This window comes from Aplidium turbinatum, chromosome 3 (genome assembly GCF_918807975.1).
Source record: "Aplidium turbinatum chromosome 3, kaAplTurb1.1, whole genome shotgun sequence".
In the NCBI taxonomy this organism is placed as follows: Eukaryota; Metazoa; Chordata; class Ascidiacea; order Aplousobranchia; family Polyclinidae; genus Aplidium; species Aplidium turbinatum.
In genome coordinates this window covers 21,767,564-21,794,942 of record NC_137474.1, presented here as the reverse complement: position 1 = coordinate 21,794,942, position 27,379 = coordinate 21,767,564, and the positions used below count along the sequence as shown (strand labels likewise).

Genomic DNA, 27,379 nt, shown 5'->3' with positions numbered 1-27,379 from the left:
TTCACCACGTCGTGTTATTATATTATCACGTTGTTGTTCTTCTTTTATCGAGTCTTCTAAATTTAGTTGATACACCACAGATTGACACATTCTTTTGCGACGAAGTTGTATATTGCAAGGTCCCACATACTGCACTGAGTGGTAAGATAAGAGCACACAAGAAATGATCCGCTGTTTGAGGCTTGCTTCCACAAATACATGTAACCGGGCCTGTATTGTAGCCAGTGGCGTCTCGTGCCATGGGGCTGCAGGGCTGCAGCCCCACCTGAAAGAAAGAGAAGAGGAAAAATATATTTTCCTCTGTGTTTGTCCGACCCGGTTACTTTTTCACTTAAGAATTGGGGATCGAAAATTAAAAGAATAAAAGTATTGTTTGGCAATACCGATTTTGGGCAAATTTCTTTGCAGCCTGAGAATCTGGATTTTAAGCGTTCTGATTGGCTAAACATTATCCTTGAACCTCCACCTCTTATGGTGTTTTACAGCAACTTTTGAATCTGTTGGGGCTGCATAGAAAACAGCCCCACCTGACCGAACAACTTTACAGGCTTTTTAAAGTTAGTGTTTATTTCGCAGAGTAGCGATGAGCCATGAATGTAGAAGTGTTAGCTGTAGAGTTAGGGTATTCAACAGGTTATAGGAAGTGCTAGGGCATCTCAAAATCACTTGAACCTTGTATGCAACGGCTAGGCTAGTCAACACTAAGCTCAATACTAGTAAAGTTTGTCTCCAAAGCAATACTGTTAGTATTTTTTTTAAATACAGCTTAGAAATGCATCAACTTTTCAACAAAGTTTGAATGCATTTTTTCAAAAGTTGGGGTAAAAACATGCTCAAAACGCACCAAATAAAATGCGATTTTTCAACTTTTTTTGGGGGGAGACCCCAGAACCCCCGCGAAATCGTTTGCAGCCTCACTGATCACAAACAGCACCAGCCGCCACTAGTTACAGCCCCATTATACCATTGCAGATTTACTACGGCCAACATCGGTTCGGAATCAATTCAATGTTTTCCACTTTGCCCAAGAGGCGGTTGATCCTGGCGAGAGAAACTCTAATGGTGGAACGGTCATTTAGGCGTATGATGGTTCATTTTCGAATTGTTGTTTCTATTGCTTAAGCCTTGTTTCGTTTTTGGTTGGCTTTGTTGTTTGGCAATATACATTAGCCTAGTTTTGTTGTTATTATCATACAATAAAACATAAAGGTTATTTTGCAAATAAAAATAAAACGACAAACTTAAATCAACATCATTTAAAAAAAGTTATGACATTTCTAGCTTTTAATTTTTAATAACTTCCTTCTTTACTATATTTACAAAGTTTTTAACTGAAATCGTTGTTGCGCTGACCTTCAACAAATGGAGACGACAGGGAGATTTACCAAAACAAATATAGACTACTACAAACACAAAGATTTGTTAAGTATTTAGGTGACTTGGAAGTAAATTGGTGGACATATAGGGATAATAATTAAACAACACGAATTAAAATCAGTGTTGTTATACAGTTTGAGGTACTGCAAAAGGTTACAAAAAATGATGAATCCAATACTAATAAGCGACTAAGGAACCCCTTAAATTTTAAAACATTGAATTGTAATAAAATTAAACTAACTAAAAACATGTTACCTGACTAAATATAACTTACATGAAATTTTCTTATAGGACTAAAATAAATCTTTAGTTAAACTGATCTTTTAAGTTATCAGCTGAGGATTGTGAGGAAGTAATTAACAACAAATTTTCTACCTTTACAAAATTACAACGCATTGACATTGCATAAGTCGTGCCACAGCTTGAAGGATAGTTTGTGTGTTTCCCATTTACGTAAACAATCAACTGGTTTGAACTAAAATAAACCTCTTCTAGTCTAGAGTTAGGCTATAACTTACAGAAACTGACTTCTTTCATCTCATCGCATCAAGACCAAATGAAATGGATTTTACTTCACAATGTAGATTTTAACGACATGTTTTAGCCTGATTCTGCGAGTTCGCGGTGGTAAAAGCGGATTGCACTAGCTTTCGGAACACAGTTTCATAGTCATGTGCTATGACGAATGGTGTTGAAGTCAGTGATTTGTTCTTTTATGCGGCTCTTTTATTTGGCTTGAGGCTGCTGGCTGTTGAGTTTCTGTGTTGTTAGGCATTACTGCTGTGAAATTTTGTTGAATCATTGGATTAAATGATACCATCGCTTTTTTAGGTGTTAAAATTGAAATTAAACACAATTATTCTTTTGACACCCGGATTTGGCGAAAATCTACCAACACTGGCTTGCTCTTAAATTATAACGCTCTATGCCCTAGGCCTAGCACATTGAAATTTGGTTTAATTTGTGTCGGTTACTTCGTGCTCGTTTGGTGTGTTCTGATGATCAGTTGTTTCAGAAAGAAATCAAGAAATTGAAAAACATGTTTTATTTAAATGGATATCCTTTTCACTTTTTCAATAAAGTCTTAAACACCTTCATGGCTGATGAACTAAAAGACACGCCTGAAGAAGTAGACGTTAGTTATTTTATTAGTATACCCTTTCTAGGAAAATATTCAACAAGTTTTGCAAAAAAAAACTAGCTAAACTTATTAAAAAGAAATGTTCATGTGACATCCACCCTGTGTAGCCTATAAAAGATTCAAAGTGCACCAATATTTTCAACTGAAGTCGCCTACCCCAATCTGCTTTTTCTTCGAATGTTGTATATAAATTTAGTTGTTTGCATGACGCAAACAAGACATACATTGGTTATGTCAACCAGACATTTGTTGACAACGGCCGGGGAGCACTTAAACCCAAACCTAATAACCATTGTGCTAATTAATCGCTAATAACCGGAGCTATGAAAATCACAGAACCAAAATATTTTACAATGTAGTAGCCATGTGTATTGTGCGTATAGAAATTAAAAATTTACTCAACAAATTTATTTAAATAAAGTGTTTGAGGTGAAAAAATGTCAGAAAGTCGGTTTTTATTCTAATTTTCCGAAAATAGCTTCAAAATTGAAATTTTTGAATTATAACTAAACTAAACAAAAATTACTTGTGCTCATTAATATAAGACATTTTTGAACGTTTCTGCATTTTAAAGTAATTGCACTAACATTTATATTGCACTAACATTAACATATATATAACTATCATTGCAAGAAAATGTCTAGTCACCTGAGAAAAAAATGCTTATTGTGAAGAGCAGGAAGGTAGAAAAATGACCAGTGTAGGTTTCGAAAATTCGCAAAGAATAAAAACTAAAAGTCAAGAAATTCACATTTCTAGCATATTTCCTTCTGTGATATACTTCACTAATAGAGTGGGGCGTCCTCATAAAACCCTGTGTCGTTACAGATAGGGTTAAGAATCAAACGTAACATTCCATCTCTCAACCGGCAGTTATTCGCCTGTGGCACATCGTTCCTTTTGTGTGTGTTTTAATTGTTTGTCTAATGCCTGTAGTTTATACCTCATGTGATCTGTTTCCCACCGTATAATTTACTCGTAATCATTCTTGTATCATTTGTTCAGTTTGAGCTTTTCAGTCCAGAGTGACGTTATAGTTATAGTGCAAAGTCAAATTTATCTTACAATTTTTCATTTTATGTATATTGATAGAGCTTCGGTAGAGAGTTTGTCTTGTTGAACCATAGGCATACGAAGCCGAGCAACGTGATCAAGTTTAGCATCTTCAATCTGCTTTTTCTTTCTTCTTATTCTTATGTATATTGCAGATTTAATTCCTGATGCGGACACACATACGTGTTGAAAACGTTTGAGTCATTATGTAATATATTTTGTTTCTTATGTAATACATTAAACCCGCTAAGGTTGTTTTGCTTGTCTACAATATGGTTCAAAAGTGCACACTTTCTACCAAAGCTTTATCAGTTGATTAATAGATTAGGTGATGTAGTTCTCCCCTTTCGGCACGGTTGTTGATTTTTGGACTTTGTCTACCTATGAAAATGGCCTCTTTGAAGCGTAATTGTACCGCGTCGTTTTCTCTGGCAATGATTGTAAATTCAAAGTCGGCGAGGCACTATTGTTGATGATCAAAGACTGAACTTTTATCTGAGCTAAGGTGTTCTTTTGAGGCGGGAATCGAGTGGGCAAATCGTGCCGCCCATGTAGCTTTCCCTGCATTTCTTGCATATGATCTTGTAAACACAGTTCTTGGTGGTACACATGTCGTCGTTCCGAAGTGGGCAGTTTTGTAGCCGGCAAGGTTTAGATTTTTGTGTTTTTTGAAGGGCGTTTCGATGGATTCGTGAGCGTCGAAAGAAGTGGAGTGGCAAATCCAGGTCTTTGAAGACTTTCTTTACTTTACGGTAGCCTACGCATCGTCGCTCATAAAAGCAAATTCAAAATGTATGGGGTTATATGATGTCTGGGGGGATTGTTTGTTTTGCTGGTGTCTTCGTCGTCTGGGTGGTTGCGTAAGAAATTCCTCGGGGTATCCGTTGTCCTCGATCTTCTTCTCGAATTCCGTCAAGTGTGGTGTTGCTCTATTGGGTGATGAACATCTATCCCTTCTTCTCTGTATTTCGTTTAGGAGTATGGTTTTCTTGGTACTTGTGGGTAGGGCCGAGTCGAAGTGTGGGAGTAGTTTTGTCGTTGCTTTTTTCTGGTAAATCTCGTGGTGGACTGTACCGTCTTTGTCGATCTTTATGGTGAAGTCCAGTGGTGAGGTGGCATTGTCTGCTGTTGGTAGTTATATTTCAAAGTTAATGTGCTCTTGATTGAGAGCGCTTTGTATGGCTAAGGCTTCTCTGTTGTTGACTGACAGCAAAAATGTGTCATCAACGTATAGCAGTGTCTGCTTTTCAAGGGTGTCCATGAAGAGGATGGCAAAGACTTCAGATACAGCGTTTCCTATTGGTAGACCAGCAACTTGGCTATATAACTTGAATGTGAAGACGTGGTTCTGAAGGATGATCTCGAGGAGGGAACCGATCTCTTCAGGGTGGAACGGGCTGCATAGTTGTGTTCTTCCTGGCAAGTTTTTGGATCACATTGTTGATCGCTTCCTTAGGAGGGACAGATGTGTCCATTGCTGTCACATCCAGGCTGAAGGGGAGGTTGAATTTTCTCAGAGTGTCTCGTGGCATGTCTCTGAGTTGGTTGAGTAGTCCTTGACTGTTTGTGAGGTGTGCCGGAAAATCTTTCAATAAGGGGTTAAGTTGGGTGCAGACTAGGTGTGACAGTTTGGCGGCTGGCCCGTTTGCGTATTTGTGAAACCTACTGTTGGACGGCACCATAAGGCGAGATTGACCAATCAGTCAGCAACTAGCGATTCACACTTCTCCCAGGAGGAGAAAATATCTCTTTAGGAGAATGAAGTTTCTCTGACCAATCAGAAGGCAGTAGTAAAAGGTTGTCGGCGCGAAAAGCAGTGGTTGAAAACTGTTCTAGAAAGTGCAACAGCTTGTGAGGTTTGTATGAAATATGTCGTTTGGCTATGGAAATTGTGTAGTTTTGAGCGACAATAAGGATTCGAGGGAGGTACGAGTAGAGGCAAAAACAGAAGAGGAGTGGAAATGTTGGTTGCAGGAGTACAGTAAAAGCTGAAACACTGCATGGAATGTTAGGACAACGTATCCTAATGTTAAAAGATTTGCGTTTAGAAAAGACTACATATGTCATCACAACCAGGCGTTCAACAAAGGAATGCAAAAAGTTAACACAAAGTAAGTTGTTGCAGTTAGCCTATATAGCTCTGTAGGCTATAATCACTTGTGTATCCTTGGCTATTTTTTAGATTGATGGAATCTTTATCCTCGGACTGGGAAAGCTTCTTGCAGAGCTTAATCTTGGAAGTTTTGCATACTTGTAGAGGCTTTGAATCACTGACGCAGGCTCGGTCCAATTGTTGAAGTCTTGTTGCCGGGGAATTATGTCATCCACTAGATGCCGCTAAATGGAGAGCAGTCCTTAACGTGCGTTGCTCAAGCGCACACTCTGAGAGTCGAACCAGCGCCGCTTGATCTTGAAGCTTCTTCGTTCCAGAAGTGATGCGCTAAACAATTGAGGTATCAGGGCGAAGTTTTGAGTTTTGTTACAATAGTTTTTAGAGTTTTCACAATCAAAGGTCAAAAAACCTTCACTGAATTTGAGTAGCTCGCAATAGAATAAAAAGTATGTAAAAATTCAGTTGATGAAGATAATTGCAAGGGAATTTATCCTACCCTGCTTCCATTTCATTTTTTCATGTGTAATATGCGCCATTGTTGTTTATTTTAATAGGTGCCCTGCAAAGATGAGTGTTAAGATCAAACGCATCACAACTGATACCAAAAAGAAAGATCCAATGGTGTCCTCTTTTCCTTGTTTTGTTACTTTTAAGGAAAAACACAACCACACTTTGGAGTCATGTGCTGCATTGGAGCAATTTAAAATTTTGCCTGATACGAAAGCAACTTTTTTTAGATATTTTCAAAGTGGATTTACTGCTGCTGAAGCTTTGTCAATAGAGCAGTTTAAGAGCACTAAATTCATTCCACTTTTTTCCAAATACATTTTGATGACATCACATGTTGTCTTGAACGTTTCATTAGTAGATTTTTTTTCATTTGTAGACCAAACAAACGCCACTCTTACTGTTTTATCGTGTGGAAGTCCTATGGGTGCTCTTCCGTTGGCCGTGATCATTTCCAGTGGTCAAGATGAGGAATGCTACACAACTGGTAAACATAGTAGTGATGATACTACCACAAGCATCTCTTTGCAAGCACTGTTAAAAAGTTTCAAATTTTGGTAGACCTGGGGCTATATGGTACTTAATTATATGCTTATAAATAGAGGCCTATAATTTATTCCATTCATTGTAACATATCAAGTACAATTAAAATGTAATTGCAAAAGGAAAAATGTTGCAATACGGCGTCTTTTTAGGTTTTACAACTCTCAAAGATATGCTTGGAAACAATGCATTTTATGGGGAAAAAAGTCCACAGGTCATTATGACAGATGATGGGAGAGCAGAAAAGAATGCCTTGAAAGCAGTATGGCCTGAAGCAAAACAGCTTTTGTGTTTCTTTCACATTTTACAGGTTTGTATGCTCAAACTAAATTTTTAGACAGTGCTACAGTTTCTAAAATAACCACTAGTTGAGGCAATATATGACATAATGGTACCCTTACTCCAAAAAATTGCAACAATAGGTTTTTCAACTGATTTGATTGGTATTGGGTGTCAGACTGTCAGTATTGACATATTCAAAATCTTAAGCTATCCAACTTCCGGAAAGTGGTTATTTTCAAGATGGCTTCCAAGATGGCCGCCAAACCATTAAAATAACAGTAAATTGACCATAACTTGGTCATCATATCACCAAAACATGTAGTTTTGGTATCAATATCTAGGTTTGACATGACCACATCGTATGAACTCTTTATGCTTGCTTAGTTTACCTAAATATATATAGAAATTCACCGGGTTTGTTAATAACCAATACATTGTTATTGTTCATTTTTAATTGTTTTGGCAGCCATCTTGGATTGCCATATTGAATTTATGGGCTATCAGATAATTCAACAATTCTGAGAATGGTTTCATTGACTTCACAGGGTATAAAAACCTAGATATAGACACCAAAACTTCATGCTTTGGTTATATGATGACCGAGTTATGGTCAATTTACTGAAATTTTTATGGTTTGGCGGCCATCTTGAAAGCCATCTTGAAAATAACCACTTTCCAAAAGTTGGATCGCTTAAGATTTTGAATATGTCAATACTGACACCCATTACTAATCAAATCAGTTGAAAAACCTTTTATTGCAATTTTTTTAGGGTCAAACCATATATTGCCCTAACTACACTGTGAATCCATGTCTGTCATTACGTGACATCACAAATTACTTTACAGACTGTTTGGCGGTGGCTTTTTGCAAGCAAAAATAACATTGGGAAAGAACACCGACAAGACTTAATGGCAGGTTTCAAAAAGGTGTTGTACAGCAGCAATCAAACTCAGTACACAGAGTCATGCTCTGCGTTGATTGAACTATGTGCACGCCTTCAATACCATGGTTTCAAGAGGTACATTAATTTACTAGTTTAAGAAATTTCAGGGTTAAATCAGTTAACCCCTTTGTGAATTGTGATTTCTTTTCATTTAGGTATTTAGATACCAATCTGTTCATAAGAAGAGAGCAATGGTGTCATGCCTTTCGTCAAAATAGTTGCATCACCAGGGGAAGCAACACAAGCAACTGTTGTGAAGCAACAATTAAAATCATCAAAGATGCTGTCTTCAATAGGTATGTTTCCAATGGTTGTGTAACTTGAAGTGTAAAAAACGAAAAGAAATGTTCATAGTAGAAAACAGCTCTGCCTACATCAAGCTGCCATACAACTAATTAATGCAATCGTATGTGTTTTCAGGTGCAAAGCATACAACCCTTGTCAACTGTTGCAATTCGTTGTTGAGATTTACAGTACTTACTTCTCAAATAGAATACTAAGCCTTGTTTTTAATAAGGCAAAACGACCTACCTTAAAACTGACAGTCCTTTCAGCCAGCAGCATCACAAAAGTACACACCGCTTCTGGACTATACAAAGTTGGAAGTGAAACTACTGAAGGGCGTTCCTACATTGTAGATGCTTTGGTAGGTACTTGCTCTTGTCCCATTGGCATATGTGGAAAATTATGCAAGCATCAGTCCAGTGTTATTTTGCATGAACAACTGACTCCAAATCATATGTATAGAGGCACGCCTGAAGAAAAGAGACGGTATGTGTATTGTGCATATTGCCCTTGGTGATACACACAACATCAGTTCGACTTTCTTTGAAAGCTCAGTGTTGTGTGGTGGTGAGAATTCTTTGGGAGAGAGTAGTGAAGCTGTTTCTGAAGGTAGTTTGACTGCAATTCAAGCTGAACACTCTTCTGGGCATGAACTTGCATTCGAAGAAGATGATGCAGTACGTAGGCCAACGTGCGTGGATGCTACTGTCGTGAATGAGGAAAGTCTTGAGCGAACAATGTCACTACTGAAGAAAAAATTAGGCTATGCACTTTCCTCCAAAGAAGCAACAGAAGCTATCCAGAAATTCAATTCGACACTGGAAAAGATTAAAACTCCCTCTCAGCTACTTTCGCTGTTGCATTCTTCACATGCCAATGCCGTCCCGTTTAAAAATTCAGGAAGAAAAATTCAGTGCCAACCTGCCTCCATATCTCGACGTCCACAGGGAGCCCCAAGAGGAGCTGCTCCACTAGGAAAAGGACGAAAGCCTTCATGTCTTGCATGTCCACCTTCCAAACGTCCTAGAAATCTATCGTTTAACATTAGGAAAAACCAGCCAAATGCCACCGGACATTAATTTTTACGCTTTCCATCAAACCAGGCAACAATGAGCGACTGGCAATCGCGACACCCCCCTTTTCAGGGATAATATGCGTGTCTGTGACCGCAGGGAATCTGGAGCCAGCTTATGTAGTGTACATGACGTTTTACTGTATACAAACCCCCCCCCCCCCCAAAACACCACATTTTCGGCTTCTTATAAGGAACTGACTGCACCAGTTCGTTAAAAAAAACAACTAAACTGAGTGCACCAGTTCCAAGACATTGAAACATTACAATGTGCGTTTTGCGTTCGGAGGTTCTCGTGGATTTCGTTTCGAGTTGCTATTCTTAATTGGAAATAGAACGAAACCAAGACAGAATTGTTGTCTCATAAGCAAATGCTTAAACATTGAACGTGTTTTAGCAGGAACAAACGCAAAGTTGTTTAATAATTTTGTCAAGACGCAGCATGGCTATTTATAGCATCCCACAGGTAGTCCACCTGGAATTTCTATTAGTCCACAGAGAGTTGTATAAATCCTTGATAAAAAACGTTCTTTAAAATTGTATCATTTACTACAGTAAACTATGTAAGGACTGCATAGTGCATACACGTGAAAGAAAGTTATGTAGCATGCATGATTGCAGGGATATCTAGAACAACGGGATTGCTGACTCTGTTTTGAAGTGGACAATAGGAGGGTTACTGCATCATTACTGCACAAACTAAAATGTGGATTTCTCAACATACAACCCATTTCTTGTTTTTAAAATGATGCTTGAAGATGAAATAATTTAAAAAAAGCAAAAAAATTGAAAATGTGGCCGTTTTTCCCCAAACCGCCACCAAGTGGTGAAAAATACACAAATTTTAAACACAAATATTTTTAATACCACTTACTGGATTTGAATCATATTTTAACAGAATGTTTATAAGTATCAAGACTGAAGTTCTATGGAAGGAAATGAAGATATTTTATAAAAATAAAAAGTTATTCGAATTGTTGCATTTTTTCAAAAATTTTTGATCCACGGACATGAAACAAATGGGTGCCGACAGCATCATGGACAAAATTTCCAAAATTTTTTAACTAGAGGTTTTGCATGTTTACTCTGTCTGATAGTGTTAAAAATTTGAAAGCGATTGGCAAATAAATGAAAGAGATATTTGGGATTAAAATTTGGTACTTGGTCAAAAGTCACATTTTACGAAAAACAACAATAAACATTTTCAACACCTTAAAGCCTCCTTTATCATAAGTACACCCTTTTTTGCCTTTGCTTGGGTTTGTAATTTTTTCTTAAGTGCTTTTAATGTTTTTCTCCTGGCCATGGATGTGTCAAAGCTTCTTTTTCTTGATTTGTCAAGTCAAAACTTGTCGAGTATTTGGCAGATTTCTGAATATGCAGAGATTTTGCCACTGTCTTGTTATCCTAATTTTTTTTGCTGAAGTAGAAGGTTGGCAAAAAGGGCTTTGATCTTCTATTGTTGGATGGCTTTTTGGTGTTACAGGAAAGGTTACATTTGTGTTACAGTAACAGTTCATCAAGTCTACCACCATTGTTAGACTTACAACCAACCTTATCCAACTTTTTTTGTTTAGCAATACCACGAAATTGAATTTTCTTACTTCTTTTCGTTTTTTTTATTTCCTATTTTTGATGACTAAAACTTGCCCAAAAGTGATGTAATAATCAATTAAATATGACAACTAAAGCTGTGTTCAATACTCAATAGTTTTGCATGACTAACAGCAAAAGTTTGCTTTAAAATGATGATCTTAATGTTATCGACAAGGCCAGCCATTAGTTGTTGCTATGGGCGTTGCTAGGGAAAATGCCTAGGAGTGCCCACTTTTAAGACCTTATTTTAGCTTCACAGCAGGGATATCTAGAAAAGGCGACTTCTCAACAGCGTAATTGACACGCGCTTTCGCCTTTTTTATTTTCAGGTGTTAACAGCGCTGACCCTTCTAGTGTCCATCGCTTTATCGAAATTTGCAAAGTCAGCAATCCCGTTGTTCTAGATATCCCTGCATGATTGTATGTCATCGTGACGTGATAATCATGTTTACTTTGTGATTTTTGATCAATTTTTCTGGAAATGCTAGATAAGCAGAAGCTCAGCAGTTTTTGAACTTATTTTACTACTTAACGAGTAGGCTATTGAACTGTTCAAGGCATAAGTGAAGTGCTGGCAGGCCTAATCAATACATCAAATGTTGCTGTAATTGTTGTCGGTGCACGAAGATTGGGCCAAAAAAGGTTGAGAGTCACTGCTGTAAGCTACATTGGATAAGTTGACAAACATTGCAGCATTAGGCCTCCGCCCATTCTGGAAACTTGTAACTTAAGTAAAGCTACTTTTACGTTTCAGCAGCAAACAGCACTTCAAACTTACCGCAAAAGTCAGGACTAACGGGTTTTAAAACAAAGTGTTGACAGTTGATGGGCAGGCAAATAATAGGCCTAATTTTAATTGTTTCACACTTCATCCACGGTTGCCAGGTATTCTTCAAATTCTCAGATATATTGCGATAAGATTTAGCTCAATACTTGCACGTTCAAATTAGGCCAGGAATTCCAAATTTGTTTGAAAGTATATTCTTCGTGCACCTAACAACTCTACTTCAGGCGCAAACTTCACTTTTTCTCGGAGAAATTTTCTCCTCCTGGGAGAAGTGTGAATCGCTTGCTGCTTTCTGATTGGTCAATTTTGCTTATGGTGCCGTCTAACAGTAGGTTTTACAAATGCGCGGCCCGTTTGTACATGAGACAATTGGGCGAATCTTGATGTCAGGTCCTTTTTAATGAGTCTTGATCAGATGGTAGAATTGTGGCATACTTGAGTTGTTGGTGATGTAAAATCTAGTCACGCGATGTGGTTGCTGATCTCTGGTGGCTATAGTCCTCCACGTGATGTTCAGCTTTCGTCTATGGTTTGCGCTTTTGCGCAACAATTATCCATCGAACCAGCCATACACCATGTTGAGACTCTGAGTATGAGGCTCTCCATCGCTCCTACTTAGGCGCCACACCTGGTGCTGCTTCTAATACCGCCGCCACCAGACTACTTGAGCGGCTAGACACAAAAAAGCTTGAGCGATGGAACGAAGCTGTCCAAACTATCGACTTCTCACACTCAAGCCGCAAAACATGAAGCATCATCAACAACCTCAATGTGCGCTCAGCAAACTCCCCTCGTCAGTGCCCCGTTTCAGCTGATGCCATCGCTTCCCAGCTAGTGCAGAACGGGGTCTACAAGACTAAGGACAGCAAGGCATCCCGCCTTGTTGCCAAGGAAGTGTCTGCCCTGTGACGAGTGGAAACCGCACAAGAAAAAACAATCTCTGGAGATTTCACTCCAGAGGAATTCGCCACCGCCCTCCGCTTAGTGAAACCACACAAGTCTCCAGGGCCGGATAAGATCTGCCCTGAGCTTGTGCTCCATGCTGGCCCTGCCCTAAAGTCCTGGTTACGTAGATTCCTCTCTTCCTGCCTGCACCACCTCGCAATCCCAAAAATCTTGAGAAGAGCTTTAGTAGTTGCGATCCCTAAGCCTCACAAGCCACTAGAGGACCCAAGGACTTATCGTCCGATATCCCTCTTCTGTGTTCCTTTCAAGATCGTCGAAAAACTGATCTATGCCCGCGTCAACCCAATCATCGACCCGCTCCTTCCAAAAGAGCAAGCTGGGTTTCGGTGCGGAAAATCCACCGTAGATCTGGTCACACTCTTTACCCAAGACATCGAGGATTGCTTTGAGGCAAAAAAAGAAGGCCGGCGCTGTTTTTCTAGATCTCACAGCTGCCTATGACACTGTATGGCATCGCGGCCTTACGTGCAAGCTGCTTCGCCTGCTTCCTGACCGACATATGGCTCATATTATTATGGAACTTCTCAGGAATCGAAGCTTTACCCTCACCACCGGCAACTCATGGCGAAGCAGACTGAGGCGTCTGAAAAACGGTGTCCCACAGGTATCGGTCCTGGTTCCACTTCTTTTCAACATCTACACCCACGACCTGCTAACTACGGTCTCCGCAAAATACGCTTACGCAGACGATCTGGCAATTCACCACAAAACAAAGTCGTGGGAAAATTTAGAAGACACCTTGAGCCAAGACATAAAAACTCTCTCAACTTATCTCCAGAACAGGCGACTGTAACTCAGCGAAACCAAAACTGTGGCAGCAGCTTTCCACCTTCACAATCGGGAAGCTGATCGTGAGCTACATGTCCAGAACAACGGAAAATCTCTGTCCTTCTGCCCCGAACCAAGGTATGTTGGGGTGGCACTGGACAGATCGCTCACATACCGCCACCATTTGGTGTCACTGCGCAAGAAACTCACATCCCGCGCTGCGCTATTCAAGCGCCTAGCAGGCTCTAGCTGGGGGGGGGGGGGGGGGAGCAAGGGCTGACACTTTGCGTATAGCAGCATTATCCCTTGTCTACTTTTCAGAGTACTATGCACCCGTTTTGTGCTTCAGTGCTCACTGCCGTAACATCGACACTGCCATAAACAGCGCCCTGCACACAGTGACCGAATGCCTGCGTCCCACACCATTGGACAATCTCCCCATTCTCGCTGGCATCCAACCCGCTGAGCTTCGTCACGAAGAAGCCACTCTGTCTCTGGGTCGACGGGCACTGGAGCCTCACCCCCTTCTCTACCACACGATCTCTGCTCCCCCAAACGAGCACCCTCGTCGACTGAAATCCAGACACCCATTCGTGCCAGCCGCTCAACTTCTGATCAACGAAGCTGATAAACAAGACATCTCTGCGGCTGCTTAGGCGGACCATAAACGGAATTCTGAATGAAAGTCAAGTACCACCAGACTGTATCCGTTCATCCCCGACGCCGACACACGCCCCATTGGCCTGACACTACCAAGACAGGCATGCGCCTCAACCGTCTTCGTACGGGCGTCGGGATTTTCCGCTCAACCATGCACCAATGGGGAATGGCCTCTTCCTCCTCCTCCTGTGAATAGGGTGCAGATGAACAGACCTCAGACCACATCATCAATGACTGTTCCATCTTCAAGTCACCTAACGGAGTGGAAGGTCTGCGTGTCATTAATGATGAAACCAAAGACTGGCTGCTCTCTAGTAGCCTTCCAGTGTAGTCCGGGAACATCGTGAATCTGGGGTGGTAAAAGGATAGACTCTCGGCCCTAGAGGCTCACACGACGACGACGACGCATCAATTGTATAAAATGAATTTCATGCGTGGTAAAATTATATGGTTAGCAAAAGAAATATGATTTGTGAAGAAGAAGCGTTCTTCCAAGCCGTCAGCACAAGGCTGAGCACTCATTAGCACAGCGAGCAGCAGTTGCGATTCTGAAATATGATTCATGTTTGAACATGCAAAGTGGAACTCTGTAAAGTAGATTTTAACCAAATTGAAGGAAAATTTTGACAACACTGTCAAACAAAACTCATTTTCAAGCTACATCTAATAATAACTGCAATATTTTCGCAATAGCTTCGAAATATCAAAGATTGAATTTAGATGATATTCCCAAAAGTGATATCATGTGGATTTTCTTTTATTTAAAGACGTAATCAATCAAGAAATGACACCTAGACGCAAGAAACAAAATTGTGTTACACATTGCTATTTTTATGGTTTTCGTTGTTTTAAAAAACACTTTAGAACTGCCCCATTTTTCACCAGATTTTGCCTGGTTCATATTCTAAACTTTTTTTCTTGTCACCAAGTAGTTCAACTGTCACTGGAGTATATCAACGTTCATTGCAACATTTACCCACTTGGCAAACTTGGCATTGATGTGTGCTAACAAAATGTTCAGAGGTCTCAGGTCAGACACCATACTTCAAACAAAATTAAAAACAGCAGGGATGCAAAAATAGGCAGTATATATATTTTCACATTTTGAGAATCAATTGTGAGAATTCGAGCAAAAATGATGCTTTCATAAGAATGTTGCAAGAACTTACTGATGCCACAAAAGATATGTTGCAAAGATCTACATTTAACGTTGTGTAATGTGTATGCATCGTATGACGAAATTAGAGATCTTGTCAACTGATGCGAGCTTTGCAGAAGAGTTAGAATTATTTTTGAAGTAAAGTGTTTCTTTACAATCTTGTAAAATATGTTTTTCCGCAAGTTTATTCCTGATCTTTTAATTACATGTCAGGCAAAGTCCTGATGGTCAAAAGAAACATTAGAATGTTGCTAATAAGAAAGTTATGGTTTAAAGTATGTTACGTACAGTGTTCAATGCTGTTGAGTGAAAATGAAAGTTGATACTAATAATCCTGTGTTTATGTAAAATTATTATGTCCACATTACATTTGACATTGAATTAATTGCATAGGAAAATATTTAGCTGATTTTTACCACTTTTTTCTTAACTTTGAAATTGATTTGATTTTTTTCTGAGCGTTGGATCTGGCAAACCTGATTCAAATTGACTCTTATTGAACATAACTTATATCATACCGACAGTGGCTTAATGTTAGTAGTTCTCTGTGGTGTAGCGCGTGTCGTCACGCACCACATCTCTCTTGCCAACAGCGCAGTGTGAGTTTGCCGATTGCCTGGCTTGGCTTCTCTTGTTTTCTTTCGTGTTGGTTCATTCTCTAGTTTTCAATTAACAGTGTAGCAGTGCAATCGGCAGTTTAAGTAGAGTCTTGTTTTAGTTTGTCATTTAATACTTTCTGTTAACATTCTTCAAAGCTAGTTTTCAACTGCAGGATAATCACGTTTTAAGTTTATTAAAGCCTACTTTACTGAAATGAGTTTGTTGGTTTCAATGTAAGTCATTTCAATTTAATAAACTTATTTAAGCAAGAATCAGAAAGATGGACAGACATATTCCTCATACATGTTTCTATTTCTATATATATTCCTCAGACATATTCCTCGTCCTAAAGACCTTTCAGTTGATCCTAACTCCGCTGACGCTCCTACCATTTTCAAGTTTTGGTTTCAGACTGTCACTGACTACATCGCTACACTTGAAGAGGTTCGCCAGGAAGAAACTCCTAATATCAACAAAACTAGAATAATACGTAGCTTCTTGTCCCCAGAGGTATACCTCTATGTCGAGGAAGTTGACGACTATGATGCAATTGTAGATACTCTCAAGAGAACATACGTAAAGAAAAAAAACAATGTCTACGCCAGGCATTCAGCCGAAAGCAAGCCAGTGGAGAAACGGTCGTGGAATACCTTAGAGCGCTGAGACTACTCTCTAAATACTGCACTTTTGGGGACGTTTCTTCCCAAACGTAGAATGAGCAGCTTATTCGGGATTCTTTCATAAATGGCTTGCAGTGTCCTGTCATCCGCCAACGTCTTTTGGAAGAGAATAACATAGACCTTCAACGTGCTTCGGAACTGAGCGACAGTATAGAAAGAGCACAACAACAATCTTGCATCATGGGGAGAGCTGCAAACACTTCGATAGCCTCAACGACAAATTATGCGCGAGAAGGTAACAACATGCGCCCAGAATACAAGGATCACGACGTTTCTGCAGCCACTTCCAAGTCCAAGGTACAAACCAGAAAATCATGTCACTTTTGTAACGGACCACTCCATGACCGTTGGTCCTGTCCAGCACACAAACAGAAATGCTACAATTGTGGAGAACTAGGGCATTTTTCCAAGGGTGTCGCAGTAAAAGTTTATCAGTATCTTTGGCTTCTGCTGCAGAAAACCCACTTGCTAACGCGGATTCTCTTAATTACTTGTCAACGCTTTCCAGGCACAGAGGCCCATTATATTTTGCTGGAGCTCCTAACTGCCTACATCGCACAGTGGTGGACGCTTTGGTAAATGGACATCCAGTCAAAGCCTTGCTGGATTCAGGTGCCTCGGATAACTTTATTGATAGAAGATTGGTAAACAAGCTGAAGATAAACCTTACGAAACAACCTCACACTGTGACCATGGCGTCGACCCATCACTTGGTCAAGACCGATGACTGCGCTTGTTTGCATCTTGAACTCCTCGATAGAAGTTATCCAAAGATTTGTTTCGATGTCATTCCAAACTCTTGTGCTGATGTGATTTTAGGCAAAAATTTCTTTCAAAAACACGAGAAAGTCACCTTTCAGTTTTGTGGCCCCGAAAAACCGCTTGTCATTTCCTCAGCAACATCGAAGCTCGTAGCACTTACCTCAGCTCGCGTGGATCCACCAAATCTTTTCCAATACATGCAACCTAATTATAAACCTGTTGCAGCCCCTTCTCGTTCTTATTCAAAAGATGACGTTGCATACATTGAAAGGAAGGTGGAAAGACTATTAGCCGAAGACATAATTGAACCTTCAAGATCTCCGTGGAGATCGCAGGTGCTTGTTGTCCGGAATCAACATAAATGCCGCCTTGTGATCGATTATTCACAGACCGTCAACCGTTTTACACTTTTGGACGCGTATCCCCTTCCGCGAATTGAAGACATTGTCAACAAGGTTGCAAAAGATAAAATCCACAGCTCTCTTGATCTTCGGTCCGATTACCACCAAGTTTCCCTCTTGCAAGAAGAAAGACCATTTAGGCTACAGCATTCGAAGCTCTCGGCCATTTGTATCAATACAAAAGACTGCCTTTTGGTGTAATAAATAGAGTTGCTGCCTTTCAGAGAGTTATGGATGACTTCATTAAAATATACAATCTGAAGAAAGTTTACGCCTATTTAGATGATCTGACCGTTACAGGGGAAACTATACAAGAACATGATGAAAACTTGAATGCCTTGCTTGATTCTGCAGAAAAGAGTGGATTTACTTTTAATAGACAAATCGAACATTAGACAATCTACAATCAATTTACTTGGCTACCAAACCTCGCACAACCAAAAGAAACCAGACGCTGAACGACTTCGACCACTGTTGGAAATGCCTCCTCCAAAACTCTGAAAGAATTGAAAAGAATTTGTGGTATGTTTGCATACTATGCCAAATGGATTGAAAGATTTTCATTGAAGGCTGGTCCACTCTTAAAAGCTGTTATACCTTTAGACGAAAATGCTTTGAATTTATTTAAGACACTAAAGGAAGAATTGGCGGCTGCTAGTCTGGGAACTATTCGTGATGACCTAAGTTTCGACATCAAAAGTGACGCCTCTGACTACGCTATAGCCGCAATCCTCTCCCAAGGCGGTTGCCCTGTCACTTTTATGTCCCGCACCCTGAGTAACTGCAAACAGAAGTATCCGGCTATCGAAAAAGAAGCTACAGCAATCATTGAAGCAGTTCGAAAATTGGCCCATTTTTTAAAGGGTCGCACCTTTTCACTTGTCACTGATCAGCAATAGATCTCGTATATGTTTGATAGACGCAACCGTGGGAAGATCAAAAATAACAAAATTTTGTTGTGGCGTCTAGAGCTAAGCCAGTTTCATTACGAAATCCGTCACAAGCCCGGAAAAGAAAACATAACCCCTGATGCACTATCAAGAGTGTCTGCAACTCTGAGCGCAGGCAAAGACTTGCTTTCTTTACATGAATCACTTGGACATCCAGGATATGTTAGATTGTATCACTTTATTCGATCCCGCAACTTTCCGTACACCAGTAAAAAGACTAAAGCAATTTGCAACCAATGCCAAACTTGTGCTGAACTCAAACCACGTTTTTACAAACCACCAAGAGGAACTCTTATCAAAGCTACGCACCCATGGGAACGACTATCTGTTGATTTCAAAGGTCCTGTTAAAGGTTTGAAGCCCTATTTGTTAGTGATTGTAGATGAATATAGTCGCTACCCATTTGCGTTTCCATGCAAAAGAATGTCTTCCAAGTCCGTCATTGATTGTTTATCTAACTTATTTTTCCTGTTTGGTTTCCCTGCTTACATCCACAGCGATCGAGGAACTGCTTTCACTAGCCGAGAGATCAACGATTTTCTTTCTACGTGCTGAATAGCTACTAGTTGCTCATCACCTTACCATCCTCAAAGAAATGGACAGTGCGAAAGGACAAACCAAACGGTATGGAAAACAATAAAACTTCTTTTGAGAGCGCACCATGTTCTGGAGGACGATTGGGAGAAAGTCCTTCTACAGGCTTTACATTCCATTAGGTCATTGCTAGGTGTCGCGACTAATCAAACACCCCACGAGAGGTTATTCTCATTTGCACGACGAGCCATGTACCTATGGCATGGCAATGCCTTCGTGGCTTTTGGACTCCGGTAAAACAGTTTTATTGCGACGCTTTGTGCGTAATAAAGGTGAACCTGTCTGTGATTCAGTAATATTACTCAATGCGAATCCTACTTATGCTCGTGTACGATATCAAGTGGAAGAGGCGACTGTTTCGACTTCGGATTTGGCACCCTCTCCTCAAACTGAGGTTGATGCAGAAGAAAGCCTTTCTACAACGACGGATCTTATCTTAAATGTGCCGGAAGAACCTGAAATTCATAACATACTAACAAACGATTATAAGTTTATAACACTCCGTCAACAGACGCTCCTTCGAATTTAACTACTGACGTTCGCGAAGACAGTAGGCCTACTTGTGATATTACAAACCCGATCACATCAACTAGTGAAGGGTTTACCGACAACAGTACACCTATCTTGAGACGTTCTACTAGAATTCGAAAGTCACCAGAAAGATATGGTTTATGAGTCAACATCTTGTCTGGTCCTTTTCGAAATTTATTTGGAGGGGGAGAATGTGGTGTAGCGCGTGTCGTCACGCACCACATCTCTCTTGCCAACAGCGCAGTGTGAGTTTGCCGATTGCCTGGCTTGGCTTCTCTTGTTTTCTTTCGTGTTGGTTCATTCTCTAATTTTCAGTTAACAGTGTAGCAGTGCAATCGGCAGTTTAAGTAGAGTCTTGTTTTAGTTTGTCATTTAATACTTTCTGTTAACGTTCTTTAAAGCTAGTTTTCAATTGCAGGATAATCACGTTTTAAGTTTATCAAAGCCTACTTCACTGAAATGAGTTTGTTGGTTTCAATGTAAGTCATGTCATTCTCACTAATTACTTTTCTCTGTACGCATTCTAAAACAATGTCTGCAAGTCAACTTAAATTTCAACTTGATCTTCATCTTATTGTTTTTCAAGGTTAAGATCACACACAAGCAAGTGATCTTAGATCAAGATCACCAAAACAAAAGTGATCTTGAAGATCAAGATTGGATAACTATCTTGAATTTTGATCTTCATTTTGCGATTCACCTACTTTCCTTTCTGCTGTAGAGTAGCAATAGGTCACCATACTGTAGTTTAACGTAGCCTCATGCAATTGTTTCTCAATCCTTCCAACAGAAATTTCCTGCTTACGCCTCTGTCCACACCATTAACAATTCAATTATAGTGTGCTGCATGGCTTAGTGTGTGGCTTTAACATTAGTACCATTTACAAAAGGATCTGTTGGTTAGATAACTCTAAGGCAAACAATTTCAACATGATGCTATTCAATTCTTGTCTTTTTTGACGTGTGCTTGATATTCTAGATCTCCCAAGCAGGTTAAAATGTGTAGGCTAATTCTTACATTGATTGGCAAAGTAGTGAAGCACATGTAAGCTGATTTTATGGTAAACCTAACGTTTAATTAAAACGAAGTATTGCTTTATCTCACTTGAGTCAACTTCTTGAAGATGAAATAGGTCTTCTTCTGTTTGATAACCTTGTCGAAGAAAACCAATCTCCAATTTCTCATACTTTTGTTCATGTTGTTCTTCAAAATTAACATTTTTGCTTCCAAAACCTTTTTTGCTTGCAAAACGCTGCAAGATGATGACAAAGGCCAACAACCCGCACAAACAGACGCAACGATGTTTGAAGCGTTTCATTGTTTTATCTTTTAAGGTGAGCAGCTGCTTGAGAAAACGCAGATCAACAACTCACACTTCTTTTGAACAGTCTGTAGATAAAAATATGGTCAGGTTGTTGCAAGAATACGCCATCAGCTCTATCGCTACTCAAAACCACCCGGTCAACTTCATTCGAGATTTCTTTATGGTAAATTAGGTTGAGCAAAGCACGGTAGGATCCGCCTAACTTGACATATGAAGGAAATTGTAAATGCACTAGTCAAGTTAGACGAAACGTCTACTTAGAACTTTCTTGAATTTTAAGCCCAAGCACGGCCAAACGTAACCTACATATTTTTGTTTTTAAGATGACACAAACCATCTACGACGTAGATTGTACGTAATATAAAATAAGTTTGAGAAGAAATTTAGATGCAACCACAAAATAAAATACTTACTGTAAAAATACATTTCTAAATCTTCCTTCTTCGAAATATGTGATGCTATGACATAAAATATGGGTATCTCTTTATGCAACACCAGACATTTCGTTTGGAAAGAGTTCAATAATAGTCCAGTTTTTAGTTAATAAGTGGATTGCCTCTTGTCTAAAGACAGCAGCTGTTGGAATAAGATAATGAACAAGTAACTGCCCAGACAACCAGATTATTTTATTCAGATCTTTATCAGATCTGGACCAAATAAAGTGGCTTTCTAGGTGGGTCAATAACCAAAGAAATACTGTAACTAACTTGCTACACCTACACCATGCAAAAGGTTGAACTAGAAAATAAACAAAAAAACACATAGAAAAAAATCGACCAGTAAAGTAGGCTACAGCAAAACTCTTTCTTTTAAAGACTGTTTTTTATTAACTTTGCAGCTTCATAATCCACCACTATAACAATTTTGGCTTAAGATTTTTCTGACATTGTCTAACAGCGCCTTTCTCTTCTATGTAAACGAAGGCCGAACTCGGCTTTTCACAAGTAAACAGATTGAAACTTGCAATCGCACAGCTTAGAAGCGTAAGTCGACATAATGTGTGAAAGTAAACCCCTAAGAAGCGGTGCAAATTCAATTAGTATCTTGAAAATGCAGAATGACGTTGAGTGCAAAATCGTCGACTTAATCAAAATTTCTTTTGTCGTGATTGCAAAAATAATATCGATTGAGATAAAACAATGAGTTATCTGGCGTCGAGGCAGCCAGGCTGGAGATGTACCATTGTACCAGTACCAAGAAAAATGTCGAGAGGCTAATTTTATATAGTCAGATTGCTACTTGCTAGTAAGCTGGTTAGCGAGGGGTGACACTTTACGAACAGAAGCCGTAGCCCGTTAACTCTGTGGTTACGCGTTGTCTCAAGAACAAGCGACGCTGCTTCGGCTTTCGAGGTGTGCGCTTGAGCAACGCATTTCAGGACTGCTCTTCAATTAGCGGTCCCTAGCAGATGGCATAATTCCCCGCCAACAACCATCGAAAACTCTAATCTGTCAGTCTCGGTGTCCGGGCCCTCGTCAGTGCTTCAAAGCCTCTACAAGTAAGGGAAACTGACAGGATTAAGCTCTTAAATAAGCTTTCCAAGTGCGAGGATAAAGATCAAAGGTCTTATTTACTTTTCAGCAAAGCACCCTGCACCTGTCTGGTGCCGCAGTGTTCACTGCCACAACATCGGCACTGTCTGTAACAACGTCCTGCGCACAGTAACCGGATGCCTGGGTCCCACATCATTGGACAATCTTCCCACTCTTGTAGTCATCTTTAATCACCGCAGCTTTAATTACAAAACAAAGTTCAAAGCAAGAATCAACTCTAAAAGTGAGTGCGAGAAGAGTCAAAGTGACCGCAGTCAGCTGGTTCATAGGGAAAATTGTCCTTTGTTCAAAGTGCCTACCGGTAAAAATACTCCATCTGCTGCAAAGGCCCACAGATCACAAATACGCAGTCCTGGAACATCGTGAATCTGGAGGGGTAAAAGACATTCGGATCCAGAAGTTTGAACGAAGAAGAAATTTGATGTCTTCTTCTCAACACTTTCAACTCTCAACTTTCTTATTAGTAGCCTATGGGTACTGTTGTTTCATGGATCTGGTAGTAACAGTTAAACTGTTACATCGCATTTGTCAGCCTCATAGTCATAACTCTAAAGGAAACCTGACTTGCGAAGCAAAATCTGATGTCTTTATCCACTATCAGTAATTCTCACAATGGCTTTGGTATCACTAACATTGACTACGAGTCTGGTATTCTTGTTGGAAGACCACATTGTGGTATTGCTATCTTGTGGGATAAATCCTTGCAGGTCTCTGTCATCAAAAATGAAAATGCCGCTATTATTGGTCTAGATGTTGATCATTTCACTTGTAAAATTTCTTTCATTAATGTGTGCTTACCTTATTGCAGTACCTCCAATACAGATGCTTATTTACAATATCTAAGCAGTCTACAATTTATGTGTGATAACCTTGCCAATTCTAATTTCTGTATATTAGGGGATTTCAATACTGGGGAATCAAATGCATTTGGAAAATTTTTAAAAACTTTTAGTATGAAACACAGCTATTGTATATCTGATAAAGAGCTGCTCCCTAGAGACTCTTTCACATACGTAAGTGATTGCCATGGCTCAACTTCTTGGATCGATCATTGCCTAACCTATTTTTCTGTTCATCAATCAATTTCTAAAATGACTATTTTGCATGTTTATCTCTTCCGATCATAGACCACTTTCTGTATACTTTTCTTGTACAAATCTACCTGTTCTTGAAGAAGTTTCAAATGACTCTTCTCATAATACGATTAATTGGAACTGTGTCTCCCCTGAGCAAAAATATGTCTTTGGTCTGAGATCTAAAAAATATGTATTCAAAATTTTCTTGCCAACTGAAAGTATTGAATGCAATAGTTCTTAGGCTTATTGTTCATATGCTTCTCATATTGCCTCAATAGACTCTTTCTATAATAATATAACTGCTGCTCTCAAAGCAGCTTCTGATAAAATCTTTGTTGATAAGAAGAAATGTAACAAATTTTCTATCCCGGTTGGAATAATGATATGTAGTTGAATGAGTTTCGCTTTTTGCAGCATGATCGTTGCTTACTTCACAGTGTAGATTCAAACGATCTGTTATAGCCTGATGCTGCGGGTTCTTTTTGGCAATATCAAATTACACTAGCTTTCGGAACACAGTTTCCTAGTCATGTGCTATGACGAATGGTGTTGAAGTCAGTGAGTGGTTCTTTAAAGTGGCTCTTTGGTTTAGCTTGAGGCTGCCGGCTGTTGAGTTTCTGTGCTGTTAGGCGTTATTGCTGTGAGGTTTTGTTGCATCAGTTGATTAGTAATGTGGGATCAGTTGATAACTACATGAAAAACTGAAATTATTTACTGCAAAATAACATGAACATAACAGAAAAATAGCTAATGATGGCGCATAATTGGTTTTGGAAACAAACACATTTTTTATTATCAAATTTGAAGCAGATGGAACAGATTTTGGAAAGAAAGAAATCGATAGTAGGTACCTATGGGCTATGGTAATAATTACCTAATGACACTCTAAACCAGGAGTTTTTAACTTTTCTTTCACCGCGACCCCCTCAGAGCAATCAATGTTGTCTCTCGCCCCCCATAAAAGTATTCAACAAAAGTATATTTAATGCCAAATTTAAACAAATTTGATTCATGCCGACATCCATTTATGGTTAGTTTTGCTGTTCCAACGTAAACTTCCGAAACGAAAAACGTTTTTTTGTGATGTTATTACGGTTTTTATTACATTTCCTCCGATTATTAGCCTATTTGCATTTTCTATCAAGCTTGGCTAGAGGAGAAAAAATAATGAGAATAATCCACGTTTTCGCACTTTCACCGGTTGAATTTATTGCAATCTTTTATGGATTTATTTAAATCAATTTCAGTGAGATGGCTGGTGCGCATATTTTTAACTATTAAGTTTGTCAATGCGTGCACCTGTTACTGAAAGAACTTTCAAACAAAATAGCCAACACTAATTTTTTTCAATGCCATTGAAAACGATACTGAGAAATCTATATTTTGCATAGTATTCTACATATTTTTGCTTTTTTACCATAGCGTTGTTACTGGTAAACTTTAGTCTGCACAAAACAACGTACAAGAACTTGGTGAAAAATATCAAATGCTTTCCTATAGTTAAAGCCTTTGCAACGTCTGAAAGCTTAAACGATATAATAACCTCAAGTAGAGGAATGGGCGATTGCGAAAAAAACACAGTTTTTAATCTTTTCTGGCAAAAAAGAATTGAAAACAATACACTGGAATTGTAAGCGTCTCGCAAACCTCTGATAAATGGCTCGCGCCCCTAGGTTGAAATCTCTGCTCTAAACTGAATTTCGGTAGCATAAAAGTTGCGCCTATGTGGTTTTGGAAATGGGCTCTTCATATGTATTGACTCAACTCAGTCATTCGTTTTTAAGCAAAAACTGTACTGTAACCTACTGGTACTGGATCTATAGGCTATCACTATCAGCCTTACAAAAGTTGAGGGCCGAATTTTTCTAGGGCCTAAGGCTATAGCCTTATTAGCTTAATGGTTAATCTAGCCCTGGCTGTAGCCACAGTAATCTCAAAACTGTTCGAACATTTTATTTTGAATCATCTATTGCCTTTCTTGAAAACCAGAGACAATCAATTGGGGTTTAAGTCTGGTCATAGTTGGCTACTGACATAAGTTTTTTTTATTAAAACAAGCAGTGTCCTCCTATATCAGTCATGACACTCCTGTATATTCTGTATTTTTGGATGCTTCTAAAGCCTTCGACAAAGTCAATCATCATTTATTGTTTAAAACGTTTATAACACGTAACGTGCCTATGTGTTTTATCCGTCTATTGGAATACTGGTATAGTAAACAAACCATGCAAGTGGGGTAGGAAGGTCACTGTCCCAATCAGTTACTGTGTCCAAGCGAGTCAGACAAGATGAGGTGTTAGGTTCTTATCTTTTTACCGTATATATATTGATCAGCTTTCTTATGAGCTGAATAAAATAAAAGTTGGTTGCTATGTCGGCAACTCTTATTTAAATCATATTATGTTTGCTGATGGCATTTTCTGCATCTCGCCTAGTTTGTGTGGCTTACAAAATTTGTTAGATGTTTGCCACAGCCAACAAGTAGGTATGCTTCATTCTTTATTACAAAATACATGGAAAATCAGCAGAGCCCTATTGGCATATGCATTTCGCTCTAACTTTAGAGCATCTTTAGTGCCTAAAAAGCAAACATAAGAAAGCAAAACCTAAAAACTGTCTCTAAATAAATAAATAAATGAATCTGCAGTAGCCTAAGATACTGACCAAGACTAACTGCCAAAACTAACTGGTAGAATACTGCGTAAATATTAACTGGCTGCGTAAAATATTTATAGGCAAATTTAAATTATATTTAAACTAAACTACACGAACCTAACTACTATGACAAAATAATGATGACAATGCGCAAAAACAAACCAAGGTTGATGAGAAAATAAATCAATAGCTTTTTTTCCTTGGTCTGAACCTTAAAACATTTGACCAGGCTAACACACACAATAGTATTTCAATAAGATAAATTTATGTTATGGAACCGGTTTTCTTCCATTAGGAATCGTCAGCATAACTGAGTCGAAATAAAAATTAGCCTACATCAATAGATGTCAGCACAACTGAGTCGAAATAAGAATTAGCCTACAATATCAATAGATGTCAGCATAAATGGACCAAAAACAAACGAAAAATTACAAATTAATTAAATAATTAAAACTGTTCATGACCTCCAATCCTTCATATTCATTTCTTTATTTCTGCCTTTTCTTCTCTTCATAGTTTAAGCAAAACGCAACTATCGAATATTGTAATTTCAATTTGACTTAGCTTGAGCAAGTAGGCTATAATGGCAAACACTTGAAAATTCAAATAAAATTTACTAAGCAGAGGATTATAGAAATACCAGTAGCGTAGCCAGAAATTGTGAAAGGGGTTTTTTTTTTTTCTAAAATATTCTGGGGGAGGCCCCCCAGACCCCCCGCCGTTGGGTGGCCAAAAACCCCCCCTTTCACAATTTCTGGCTACGCTACTGGTATTTCTATAATCCTCTGCTTAGTAAATTTTATTTGAATTTTCAAGTGTTTGCCATTATAGCCTACTTGCTCAAGCTAAGTCAAATTGAAATTACAATATTCGATAGTTGCGTTTTGCTTAAACTATGAAGAGAAGAAAAGGCAGAAATAAAGAAATGAATATGAAGGATTGGAGGTCATGAACAGTTTTAATTATTTAATTAATTTGTAATTTTTCGTTTGTTTTTGG

General features: G+C 39.0%; 1 protein-coding gene across 1 annotated transcript; it reads left to right on the top strand.

Annotated features, from left to right (window-relative positions):
* The first annotated feature begins 15,107 nt into the window (after positions 1 to 15,107).
* On the top strand, positions 15,108 to 19,769 carry LOC145766635 (uncharacterized). The gene is made up of 8 exons (XM_082578349.1): positions 15,108 to 15,124; positions 16,186 to 16,429; positions 16,609 to 16,768; positions 16,990 to 17,804; positions 17,921 to 18,056; positions 18,300 to 18,473; positions 18,804 to 18,998; positions 19,534 to 19,769. The coding sequence occupies exons 1-8, from the start codon at positions 15,108 to 15,110 to the stop codon at positions 19,767 to 19,769; spliced, it is 1,977 nt and encodes a 658-aa protein (XP_082434475.1).
* The last annotated feature ends 7,610 nt before the right edge of the window (positions 19,770 to 27,379 follow it).